Raw genomic sequence first — 12,906 nt, 5'->3', positions numbered from 1 at the left:
GAAAATCTTTAAAATGTGACTCAAGTGCACCCAAGAGGGTGAAAAACCCAAAGCAAGTAGAATCCACATTGTATTATTATTATTTTTTTAAATCCCATGATTTGTATGCCACTCATGATTTCTGAGTCCTTATTAATGATTTTTGGAACACTTACAGTCGCCCATGCTAAGTCTCAGGAATGGGAACCCTCTCTCTTTAAATGACATCAGCTGGTATTGGATGTGAAAACAAGACAGATATTAGGGATGCTTTTGATTGATAGAAACCACTTATAACAACATCAGTCACTGGGCCTCAGAGCACATGTGGGCCCGTTATGGTCCTTGGGCCCTTTAAGAGCTGGCATTCTGGGAAACATAGTTCTCTAGGAAAGACTGAGAGTCCAGAGGTCATGTGACCAGAGAATCAGCTTTTGGGAACTATCTAAGGGATACCCTGAGGGCAGTATGGGGGAAGAGGAGGACTGAGTCTGGTAGGGCTGTTAAGATGGGACTGAGTTGTTTTGTTCTTAGCTGGATTTTACTTTGTTAAGCCCTGAGGAAAGAGACTAGAAGTGACTTATAATTGTTTGTATTTACCATCTCTGGCTGGTGAAGCTGCCCATTATCTCACAGTAAGGTTATCCTTGGCTGGAATCTATTATAAAACCAACCATCTCTCCATCCTCACTAGAGAGCTGGCCAGAAAATGGGAAATATAGTCACGACAAATCTGTTTTTGCTGACATTCTTCTAACTGTGAATGTTTGCAACCAGCTCTACCTCATTGCCACCCTCCCTGGCTGATAGCAGACTCACAGAGAGGACGACAGAGTGTGGCATTCAGTAAAAGAAGAGAGGAAATCACTGAGCCCAGAGCTCCAACAGGAACATACCAGTGACAAGAGGGAGTGACCCCTGAGACCACCTGACTCCAATTCCAGCGGGTATTGTGTGGAAATGGAATTTCTCCCCACCATGCACCAGGGACCAGCAGCTCAGTCTTTTCTCAGCCATTGTCATTGTGTGGTGACAGTTGTGTGTTACAGTCTTAAGTGTCAATGTCATCATGCCACCTGCATCCCGCAGCATGGCTAATGCCTCACTGCAGTCTGAACCAGACAAGCTGGGGTTCAGCATGGCCGGGGTGGCTCTAGACATTTCGCCGCCCCAAGCACGGCGGCATGCCGCGGGGGGCGCTCTGCCAGTCGCTGGTCCTGTGGCTTCGGTGGACCTCCCGCAGGCGTGCCTGCGGAGCATCCGCTGGTCCCGCGGCTTCGGTGGGCCTCCCGCAGGCTCCACCGGAGCCGCGGGACCAGCGGACCCTCCGCAGACATGCCTTCGAAGGCTGCCTGCCTGCCGCCCTCCCGGCGACCGGCAGAGTGCCCCCCGTGGCTTGCCACCCCAAGCATGTGCTTGGCATGCTGGGGCCTGGAGCTGCCCCGAGCATGGCTCATGCACAGTCAACCAATTCATCTGGAGCTGAGAAGGGAGTTTCTCACAATGGCTTGCCATGCACAACAGACAGAGTGAGATGGCAGCCTGCCTACCTGAATTATTTGTGTAGCAAGCTCGGTGCAGTTTCCCACTGTAGAACTCCAGGCCGATGATGGCGAACATCAGAATTGCGAAAAAGAGCAGGAGGCCTATCTGGAGAAGGGGCACCATGGCCTTCATGATGGACTTCAACACGATCTGTAAGCCTGGGGAAGAGGAGAGAGGACACAGCTCACTGACCCTCCCACCACCTTGCCCAGCGAGCAGCAGAGACGATATCTCTCCGTTTCCCTATAGGAGAGGATCTTGGTAAGAGGATGGTGAGCTACAGAGATGGCAAAGGATCAGTAGCCCGACAAATGGGGCTAGGCAAAGCACAGAGTGAAGAAAGCTTTGCCAAACAGGCTTGGGAATTTGAATATAGTCTCCTCCCATATGCCATTCCCATAACTGCCCAGCATCGACTTATGGGTTTTTGGCAACTTTCTTCTTTCTACTGCAGCTCTCTCTGGGCATATTCTGCCCTATGGAATTTCCACTGAGATCTACAGACTTCTGCTCCAGGAGCAAGGGTAGAATGGGCGATAGAGACATGCACTGAGGATCAGGGAGGAGAACTTTGCCCTTAGAGAAGCACCATGAGCTAGTGGACAGGACAGTGGATTCAGGATGGGTTCTATTCCTGGCAGTGCATGACCACAGGCAAGTCAGTTCACCTGTCTTTGCCTCAGTTTACCCTCCACCCCATGTTTGTATTGTTTATTTAGATTGAAAGCTCTTCAGGGCAAGGATAGTCTCTTACTTTATATTGTGCAGCACCCACCACACTGGAGCCCTGATTAAAGGTGGAGCCTCTACGTGCTACCATATAAAAACCATCTGCTACTCGTTCGGATTTGCCTCCCAAGTGGCAACTCCAAGGTAAACAGGTAGGACCACATTTCAAAGTCCCGCCGCAACAGATGAAAAATCACTCAGTAGCCACTGCAAAAGCACACCTGCATGCAACTGTTTGTGAAAGAAAATCAAGAACCTCCACGTATGGCCGCCGGTGTCCATGTGCAGATATCTAGTTTGTGCATCCAACTGCACACATTTGTGCATGTACAACGGGTAAGTGCACATCCTGCGTGGCTCCCATGTTGCGTGTGGCTTTTGACTGCTTCCCTCTAAACTGCCCACCCGTGCATTCACTTTGGATAACAATGGGGGAAAGCCATTGGGAGCGCGAAGAGTTTTGCCAAGTACCTGGCAGAAAGGGAGGTTTTTAAGAATTTTCCCCACCTGACTTTGACATGGCAAGAGGAGTGCAGACGGCAGTGCCAGGAGCCAGGCATGCTGTGGGTCAAATGCAATGGTGTGTGTTCTCCACACCCAGCTCTGTCATAGCACTTTGCTCCTGATCTGTTCTCCCATCTCAGGGCTCTCTTGAGCAGGGACCGCAAGTGCTGGTTTGCTATCAAATTCATATTTTAAAGAGTGGATTTTGTCCTGGTTAAAAGTGCCAGACTGAGACGGGAAAGATGAGGGGTACAAAGAACAGCAGCACAGAAAATCTCTCCCATTATTGCCCTGCAACTGTGCCACCACCTTTGAGGAAGAGATGAGAGATTCAGTCTCTGTGACGACAAAGCTCCCGGCCTCTCTCTTGAGGATGTCGACGAGAACCACTCATGGGAGGGTGGATCCTGTGACATGGCCCTCTGTGCACTAGGATCTGGGCCAGGACCATCTTACACACACCACTGACCAGCTCTCAGATGGAAATTGACTTATACAGTAATGCAGGGGAGAGAGGCCACCCGGTGAGCAAGAGGTGGAAGGCGTCATATCCCATGACAAATCCCTGTGACCATAAACCAAGTCACATCCAGTCCCATTGAGGACATGCTGCTTGTGACCAAATTCCTTGCTTCCTAGAGCTCTCTCTTCAGAAGGGGGAGCCTCAGGCACTTACTCACAGTCCCCCTCCCCGCCCCCATCCCACCCCTGTTTATTAACCCAGCAAGCTGTACATTCAGGGCCCAGGAGAGGGGAGGATCAGGGGCACCAATAGACTGATTCCTTTACTTATCACACTGTGTAAAGGGAGGGAGAGAGGAAATACCTAATGGATACACAGCAGCCCTGGAGGAATCCACCCACTGCCTTCTGGGATGGGAGTGGAATTAGAGTCTCTAGCCTCTGTGAATCCTCGGATTTGCAGTTGTGCTCCACCAGAGAGCATTCAGCCTTGTTCTAGATTAGGGCCCCCTGGGGCAGAAGAGACCGGGGGAGGTAAAAGGGGCAATTTCCCCAGCCCTCCCCCAGTTTGAGAGGGCCACCAAACCACGTGGCATTGTGACCTGGTGTGAGGAGTCACTGAGCCACTCAGGTCTGGGCTGGTGACCTTTATTTGGCCCAGCAGCCCTGCCGTCATGACAGTGGGGCAGCAGGGCCAAACCTGTGCAGTGCTGTGACCCTTGCGTGCCAGGTTGCAACGCCTAGTATGAGGAGCCAGGCCCATCCCCGCAACATGGGAACCACGCCACTGCTGTGGGGTCAGAGCAGGGCTTGCTCACTCTAACACCACCACTACATTCCCCCCACCACCACCCCCAGCATCCCCTCAGTGGTAATTTTTTGGAAAGGGCGGGGGATTAGTTTCAGAATTTACCCCTGGCCCTCCAAACACCTCTGTGTGGCCCTGATCTAGATGTACATCAACAATGGTACCTCTCCTGTAGAAATCTAGGTGTGGGTGCACTCCTCCCTGCTGGAAAACATTGCTGGCGAAATCATGGTCCCTCTGAAGTCCATGGGACTTTTGCCGTTGACTTCCATAAGGCCAGGATTTCACCCTCTGTCACCAGTGGTGGCATGAGTGCTTCCCAAGCCTGAGGGACATACACAACTCATGTGCTCTGCCAAAGAGCAGGAGATCGAACTTACTGGGAATGCCTGAGACGAGCTTCAGAGGCCTGAGCACACGCACCGCTCTCAGGGTCCGCAGGTCCACATGGGTGTTGAAGTGAGTTCCAGCCGTGGCGAGGATGCTGCAGCCAGACAACGAGAAGGCAGAGTTATTAGCCACAGAGACCTGGCAGTGTGAATATGCCCGCGAGAGGGAGGCATCGTAACTAGGCCACCACAGGCGAGGCATCTGACAGCCTGAATTGGTGCTCCTTACCCTCTGGTGAATCAGCAGCGATTGCTAGGGTCTAAACTTAGCAGTGTTAACAGAGTGATAAAGACAATAATTAAAACAAAACACACTGGTGCTAGGATCTGCATTCCCAGCCGGAGCGCAGTGCAACCCACCCCACATCGCATCAGGACGAGGAGTCACACTCAGCCTTTGGCTCAGGTCCTCAGCGTTGGCCGGTCAGCATCAGGTGCGGCTCAGGAACAGGGTGGGGATGTTACACCAACTTCATTTTTCCCTGATCCTGGAGCCGCTGAGCATCAGTTGGGTCCCAAGGCACAACTCAGAGCAGCCTCAAGGCTGACTTAAGTTAGACCCCAAATTCATTAAGACAGTCAAGAGATTGTCCAGACATAGCAGTGCCCTGGCCACATCCCCTACACCAAGAACCAGGAGGGGTGGCCCAGCAGCTGCCAGCACTACATCACAAAGGGACTGCATAGGGCACCAATTAAGTCTATTTTTTCACTAGCAGACGAGCCCCAGGTGGCTGCTGGAACACGGATCAGGCCCTCGATCAGTGCCAGGAGTCACACGCAGTCTCTGAGTTCAGTGGGTCCAACTAGCAATACACTAGAGCACAACATGTGCCTGATTCACTGCTGCTTTTCAGCTCATGGGACCATTTACATCTGTGGAAAGTGTGCACAAACACCCCCAAAACAGACAGGTAATGTTTGACACCCAGGGCCGGCGCTTCCATTAGGTGACCGGAGGCAGTCGCCTAGGGCACCAGGATTCGGGAGACGGCATTTTGTGCACTCCCCACGGGGCGCATGGGAGCTTCCAGTTCCGCTCCTGTAGCACCGCCGAAGAAGGACCTTCTGCCGACGTGCCACAGAAAACAGCGGCAGGCAATTGAGCAGCTCAATGACTGCCACTGCCGCCTGCGGCATTTCGGCGGATGGTCCTTCTTCGGCTGCGCGATGGGAGTGGAACCGGAAGCTCCCACGTGCCCCATGGGGAGCGCACAAAAATGCCGTCCCCTGAATTCTGCCTAGGGCGCCAGATACTCTGGCGCCACTCCTGTTGACACCTGTTTTGCACAGGAGAAAGTGATTACAGTGCATGGCCATGAAGAGCCAGGCCCCACGATTCATGCCCAGCTGCTCTAACCATTAGCAATGCTATGTAATTATGCTCTGGGTTTTTAGACTGCCGGGACGGTGCTCTTCAGAGCTGTACTTTGTCTCCTTGGGATCAATTTAATCCCTCTCCAGGGCACTATCAGTCTGGAGCAGAGACAGCACTTAGAAGATCAGAGTCTTTGCCTAGGTGGTTAGTGACACATCTCAGGATTAATGCTCCGCAGGCTCAAGGTACCAGGCTCCCTGAGCCTGGCAGTGCCACAGAACAGCAGGATAAGGATGGAGAGGAGACTTAAGAATTAAAATGTAAATCAGCAATCAGGGTGGGCAGGGGAAGCAACAGCTGGGATGGGTACCTTCTGCAGGGAAGCTATATACCCACCCGGCCTCAGCTGCATTGACCCTAGATGGCACACTCTGCACGGGTGTGACTGGCAGTGCCAGGCTGGATCGTGGGTGCTGCACGTCACAAGGCAAGACGAAGGGACAGGCTGGGATTAGACTTTCACAGGTAGGCAAGAGGAGGTGGTGGGGATTCCCTCTTGAGCAACCCCACTCAAGTGTCAAGTACAATAGCAGTGCTGGAAAGCCAGGATTGCTCAGCCCTGGCTCCTGCTGGCTGAGGGCAGGTAGGAGCAGAGCTGGGGTCATGACAGACACAGAGCTCACAAGGCTGCCCAGGATGTTTTAGAGGGAGGCAAGCAGGGAAGACAGATGGAGAGTGGGGCAGGAGGAGGGAGCGACCTCAGAGCTGTTTGCAGCAATCCAAACATCAAGGAAAACTGGGTCATTGTTCCACTAATTCATCTAATTACAGACAAGAGCAGCTCTGTGCTAGGTCTCTTGTGTGCTGCGCAATTAGCAATCTTCTCTCTCTCTCTTCTCCTCTCTCCCACCGCCCCCAATGTACAGTAGGTACAAACCTACCCCCTTCAGAAACCAGAGTTCTGTTTCCTAGGATACACAGACAGGAGAAATGATCTATCATCATCAAAATAGCTCAATGCATCTGATTTTTCTCCCTTTCTGTTTATCATACTGGATTCAAAAGGAGTGAAATGACAAGTACCAGGAGAAAAATCTGAGCCAGGCGCCTGCTTAATCTGGGAGGTGGCTACAGCGGTGGTGTTCTGGCCCAACAGTCTCAGGCCTGGCCACCTAAACCCACAATATCCCATCCAGAATCATGGTAAGATCCACAGGCTCCTACCATATGCGTGGCTGAACAATGCATCCCCTTAGCCCCCACAACCAGATACCAGCTTCAGCTGTTCCATCAGGGGCTAGACATACTGCATGTGACCCCAGGCTAGAGAGAACTTCCTCTTCCCTACCTGGGGGTTGGTGCACTTCTGCTGCCATGACTAGTCCTCCTCCCCTCCAAACATGCCCAGGGAGGGAATTTGAATGAGAAACCAGGCAGCCATGAAAAGCCTCAGGGAGGGTGTGGTAGGAGAGAAATGGGAGGAGAGGACATGAGGTGGCGAAAGGCAGGGCTTGATATCAGAGTTGCAGAGCAAGGGAAAAAGCCCAAGGAGCGGTGGGGAGGGATCAGGTAGCAGACCTTGCCACAGAGCAAAATGGGGAGAAAGACAGGAACAGAAAAATGAGTAGCAAGAAAGGACAAAGGGAAAACAGAGTGGGAAGCAGGTGGGAACTGAGAGTGAAGGAGAGAGCAAAGGGGTTGGCTTCAGGCTACAGAGGAATGAGTCGCCAAGAAACTTTGTCTCCTCATGTTAGACTTCTTCCTTCCTGTATCTCCTGCCCAAGGAAACTTCTTCCCCCTCAAACACGTCCCGCAGCCATTCCCAAACTTCTCCACTAGCTCCTTCCCTCCTCACCGTGTAACCCCAGCCATCCCCACCATGCCTGATTGACAGCCTTTAGTCCACTCCCAAAGCACCCTACCACACTCTGCCCGATGCTCCCCCTTCAGCCGCCATCAACAGGCCTCATCAGCCCAGGCTTCCCCACTGTGCCCCACCCATGGAGTCTCTTCTGCCACTGGGATCTCCCACAATGTCTCCCTAGCACCTCCCGCTCTGCCCTAGAGGCTCCACAGCAAAGGTGTACAAAGGTCATTTTAAAAAACCTGAACCATTCTAATGTTATGGTTTCCAGAAAACCTTGATAGCAAACAAATGAGAGAGACTGGAAAACATCCAGTCTAGACTGCTCAGAGAAGGGAGCTGGAACAAAGCCAGGGAAGTGGCAAATGGCCAGGCAGCTTCTGGTGAGGATGGCATGTGTACGTTTAATGGGCCTCGCTTTCCAACCTCCCACAGTCATAGTGGTGACATACTGCATTATGCAGAGGCTTGGACTCAGCAGAGACAAGGCCAGCTGTTGCACATTGGGTGGTTATGGGCTCCCCTCTTCCTCTAGAGGAGGAGGTGGGTTTGCACTGTGAGTCCGTACTTTAAAGCCCAGAGAACTAAGAGGTTTGGGACCTGCACCTCTCCTCTGATCCAATACTCCTACAGAAAGAAAGGATTTTCTAAGAGGGTGTTTCCTGGAGAAGTCCTCACCCCATGCATTCACCTCCCCTAAGCCACAACAGCTCCTCTCCGTTGGCATGCTGGTAGCCTCCTTCCCACCCCCCACACACAGGTATTTGAGAAAGGAAGGGCATGACAAGAGCTGAGGTTGGATACAGTTTGGGGTTCATTTAATCTCTGCTTGGCTATTTTCCAGTTTGAAGGGGACGGGAGCTGCTGGCTTTTGCCTGTTTTGCCTCTGTGCTTTTAGCCCCCAGTTCAGCAAGACACCTTATTTAACTGAGTCATCCCATTGATTACAATTAGACACAGGTGTAAATACCTCACTGAATGGGGGCCTTAATTAAGTCAAGGATGCCTAGACGCCCAGGATGGCTGCTTTGCTAAACTGGCTGTAAAGTCAAAATCAATAGACATTGTAAGTTGGGGTTGCACTGTAGTACTGTATCTAGGAGGGGGCAGGCAGAGAAGCTGAGATTTCTCCCCTTCCTTTGACTGGTAACTAGAGCCTAGGCAGTCACAGCTGGCTCTCCACTTCTCCTGCAGAAGGAATTCTAGTGTTACACTCTGGCCAACTTAACATGCATTTTAGAGCTGTGCCAACTCCCTGCTTTAGGTTGCAGGGGTGGCGAAGAACCTTTCCTTCAGCTTCACATGCCTCCAGCTTTTGGGGTCCGAATGAGCCTCAAATGTCCAAGTAAAACCCAATTTGAAACCACCAAGTTTGATACAGTTTTACACCTAAACTATCTGAACCTGCATCCCAGTAGACAAAGACGCGGCCTCGGCGACACCCACCTCTCGGCTGGACAACAGCAGTGTGATATACCTGGGCAGGGAGCCCTCAGTGCTCAGGAAATTCCAGTGCTACTGAACACTGCAGTGCATCTCGTCAGCAACACAGGCCATCGTGAGCACATCAAACCTGCCCTCTGCTCCCTATGCCAACTTCCCATAGAACATGAAACCAAGTTCACAGCCTTGGGTCTTATCTGCAGGGTTCTCAGGGGCTTTGTCCCACGGTACCTAAAAGACCATCTATATCATGGGGCACAATGGAACTCTGCCACAAGGGTAAAGCTAATCTGTGCAGGAAAAGATGGTTACTCACCTTTGTAACTCTTGTTCTTCAAGATGTGTTGCTCATATTCATTCCAATTAGGTGTGCACGCGCCACGTGCACATTCGTCAGAATATTTTTACCCTAGCAACACTTGGTGGGTCGGCTGGGTCGCCCCCTAGAGTGGTGCCATTATTGCGCCAGATATATACCCCTGCCGACCCAACAGCCCATCAGTTCCTTCTTGCTGGCTACTCTGACAGAGGGGAAGGAGGGTAGGTTAGGAATGGATATGAGCAACACATCTTGAAGAACAACAGTTACAAAGGTGAGTAACCGTCTTTTCTTCTTCAAGTGCTTGCTCATATCGATTCCAATTAGGTGATTCCCAAGCTTTACCTATGCGGTGGGGTCGGAGTGAGATGTTGTAGAATGCAAAACTGCTGAGCCAAAGGCTGCATCATCTCTTGACTGTTGACATATACTATGACTGCGCGACATATTTCCTGGATTGGTACATGAGCCAGGAAGGCAGCAGATGAAGCCTGAGCCCTGGCAGAATGTGCGGTGAGATGGCTCGAGGGAACATGAGCCAAGTCATAACAAGTGCGGATGCACGCCGTCACCCAAGAGGAGATCCTCTGGGAGGAGACAGGTAGGCCCTTCATTTAGTCTGCCACTGCGATGAAGAGTTGGGGCAATTTACGAAAGGGCTTTGTCCGCTCGATATAAAATGCAAGAGCCCTACGGACATCTAGGGAGTGCAATTGTTGCTCCCATCGTGATGAATGCGGCTTCGGGAAGAAGACCGGAAGGAAGATGTCCTGATTGATATTGAAGGCCGATACCACTTTAGGGAGGAACGCTGGGTGTGGTTGCAACTGCACCTTGTCCTTGTGAAACACAGTATACGGTGGGTCCACCGTGAGCACCCGAAGCTCAGAGACTCGTCTGGCCGATGTAATGGCTACGAGGAAATCTGTCTTCTAGGACAGGTACAGCAGTGAGCAAGGTGCTAACGGCTCGAATGGGGGAGACATAAGTGGTTAAGACCAGGTTGAGGTCCCAGGTAGGGGCAGGGCGGCATACTTGGGGGTATAGGCGCTCCAAGCCCTTGAGGAACCTGGAAACCATAGGGTATGAAAACATGGAGCGGCCACTCTCCCCTGGGTGGAAGGTAGAAATGGCCACCAAGTGCACCCTCAATGATGATACCGCTAGGCCCTGCTGTTTGAAAGACCAGAGGTAGTCCAGGATGGTGTGGATCTAGACCTCGGTGGGAGTAACATTTTGCATTTCGCACCAGCAGGAGAAACGCTTCCACTTGGCCAGATACATAGACCGAGTGGAAGGTTTCCTGCTATCCAGGAGTATTTGTTGTACTGAGGCAGAACAGTGTAACTCTGACTGGCTCAACCATACAGCCATGCCGTGAGGTGAAGGGACTGCAGGTCTGGGTGGTGAAGTCTGCCGTTGTCCTGAGTTATGAGGTCTGGGTGAAGAGGCAGGGTATTTGGGCTGGCTATCGACAGGTCGAGCAACATGGTGTACCAGTGCTGCCTGGGCCACGCTGGGGCGATCATGATCAAGTGAGCTCCGTCCCTGTGGAGCTTTAGCAGGACCCTGTGAACCAGTGGGAACGGTGGAAAGGCGTAAAGCAGTTGGCTCATCCACGGTATCAGGAAAGCATCCGAGATCGAGCCTGGGGAGAGATCTTGGAAGGAGCAGAACATCTGGCATTTCCTGTTCTCGCATGAAGCAAAGAGGTCTATACGGGGAAATCCCCACTTCCGGAAAACAGAATGAATGATGTCTGGACAGATCGACCACTCGTGAGAGCAGAAGGATCTGCTGAGTCGATCCACCAGAGTGTTCCGAACCCCTGGGAGAAAGGACGCTACCATGTCTATCGAGTGGGCTATGCAAGAGTCCCAGAGTTGAATGGCTTCCTGACAAAGGGGGGAGGACCGTGTCCCTCCCTGTTTGTTTATGTAATACATGGCCATTGTGTTGTCTGTGAACACTGAGACACAACGGCCTTGCAGATGCTGTTGAAACGCCTGGCACGCAAGGCGGATTGCTCTCAACTCTCGGACATTGATGTGCAAGACCAGCTCCTGAGATGACCAAAGGCCTTGAGTACGAAGATGTCAGAGGTGAGCACCCCAGCCGAGAGATGACACATCCGTCATCAGGGCCATAGAAGGCTGGGGCGGATGGAACGGCATCCCTGCACACACCAGGGAGGGCGTCAATCACCAGTCGAGGGAGCCTAGGAGTCTCGTGGGAACCATGAGGATCCTGTCTATATTGTGTCTACCCAGGTGGTATACTGAGGAGAGCCAAGTTTGAAGGGGACGTAGGCGTAGCCTGGCGTGCTTGGTCACGAAAGCGCAGGCAGCCATGTGACCCAGGAGGCCGAGACAAGTTCGAGCCGAAGTGCTTGGGAAATTTTGTAGGCCTTGTATAAATCGATATCATTGCGTGAAACCGCGGCTGTGGTAAGCAGGCCCTGGCGAGACTGGAGTCCAGAATGGCCCCAATGAACTCTATTCTTTGTGTGGAAACCAGAGTAGATTTCTCTAGGTTGATCATCAGGCCTAGTTGCATGAATAGGTCCTTGACGACACTCATGTGCCTTCAAAAGTTTGGTTTAGGTTCCACGGGTGGTTTGGCGGGGCCGTGATTCTGACCCCCTTGGGATCCGGACTGCCGTCTACGATTGCCTTGGCCACGCCTCCTGCCAAAGTCCTGCCGCTGTCTAGGCGGGGGCTAAGGGCGCTGAGGCTGGAGCTGGAAGGGTCTATGCTGAGACTGTGGTGTGTGCATCCCAAGCGAGCGCATGATCACCCTATTGTCCTTCAGACTCTGCAGCCTAGGGTCAGTCTTTTCTGAAAATAGGCCCTGACCTTCGAAGGGCAAGTCCTGTATCGTATGCTGCAATTCAGGTGGAAGCCCTGACACCTGAAGCCATGATATTCGCCTCATGGTAATTCCTGAAGCCAGAGTTCTGGCTGCGGAGTCGGTTGCATCTAACGAGGCCCAGAGAGAAGTTCTCGCCACCTTCTTTCCTTCCTCCAAAAGGGCCGCAAACTCTTGACGCGAGTGTTGGGGGACTAGCTCTGTGAATTTCTCAACAGCCACCCAGGTGTTATAGTTATAGCGGCTAAGCAGGGCTTGTTGGTTTGCCACCCTGAGTTGGAGGCCCCCCGCAGAGTAGATTTTACGTCCCAATAAATCGATGCGCCTAGCCTCCTTTGCTTTTGGGACAGGGGCTTGCTGGCCATGGTGCTCCCTTTCGTTAACCTACTGGACGACGAGGGAGCAGGGAGGAGGGTGTACATACAGGTACTCGTACCCCTTAGAGGGCACTATGTACTTCCTCTCAACTCCCCTAGCCGTGGGCGGAATAAATGCTGGAAACTGCCAGATGGTATCAGCCTTCGCTTGGATCGTCCGAATAAATGGTAAGGCCACCCTTGTGGGAGTGTCAGCTGACAAAATATCTACCACTGGGTCCTCTAGCTTCGGAACCTCCTCCACCTTGAGGTTCATATTCAGGGCCACCCATCTCAGGAGGTCTTGATGTGACCTTAGGTC

General features: G+C 52.2%; 1 protein-coding gene across 1 annotated transcript in view; it reads right to left on the bottom strand.

The window, feature by feature from the left end:
- Nucleotides 1-12,906, bottom strand: part of CACNA1E (calcium voltage-gated channel subunit alpha1 E) — a 315,028-nt gene that overhangs the window by 185,375 nt on the left and 116,747 nt on the right. Inside the window, 2 exon segments of the mRNA XM_030572681.1 lie at nt 1,530-1,682; nt 4,408-4,511. Of these exon segments, the coding sequence (XP_030428541.1) occupies nt 1,530-1,682; nt 4,408-4,511 (257 nt within the window).

This window comes from Gopherus evgoodei, chromosome 8, assembly GCF_007399415.2.
Source record: "Gopherus evgoodei ecotype Sinaloan lineage chromosome 8, rGopEvg1_v1.p, whole genome shotgun sequence".
NCBI classification, from domain to species: domain Eukaryota; kingdom Metazoa; phylum Chordata; order Testudines; family Testudinidae; genus Gopherus; species Gopherus evgoodei.
The sequence above is the reverse complement of the archived record's forward strand: the minus strand, read 5'-3'. Positions and strand labels throughout refer to the sequence as shown.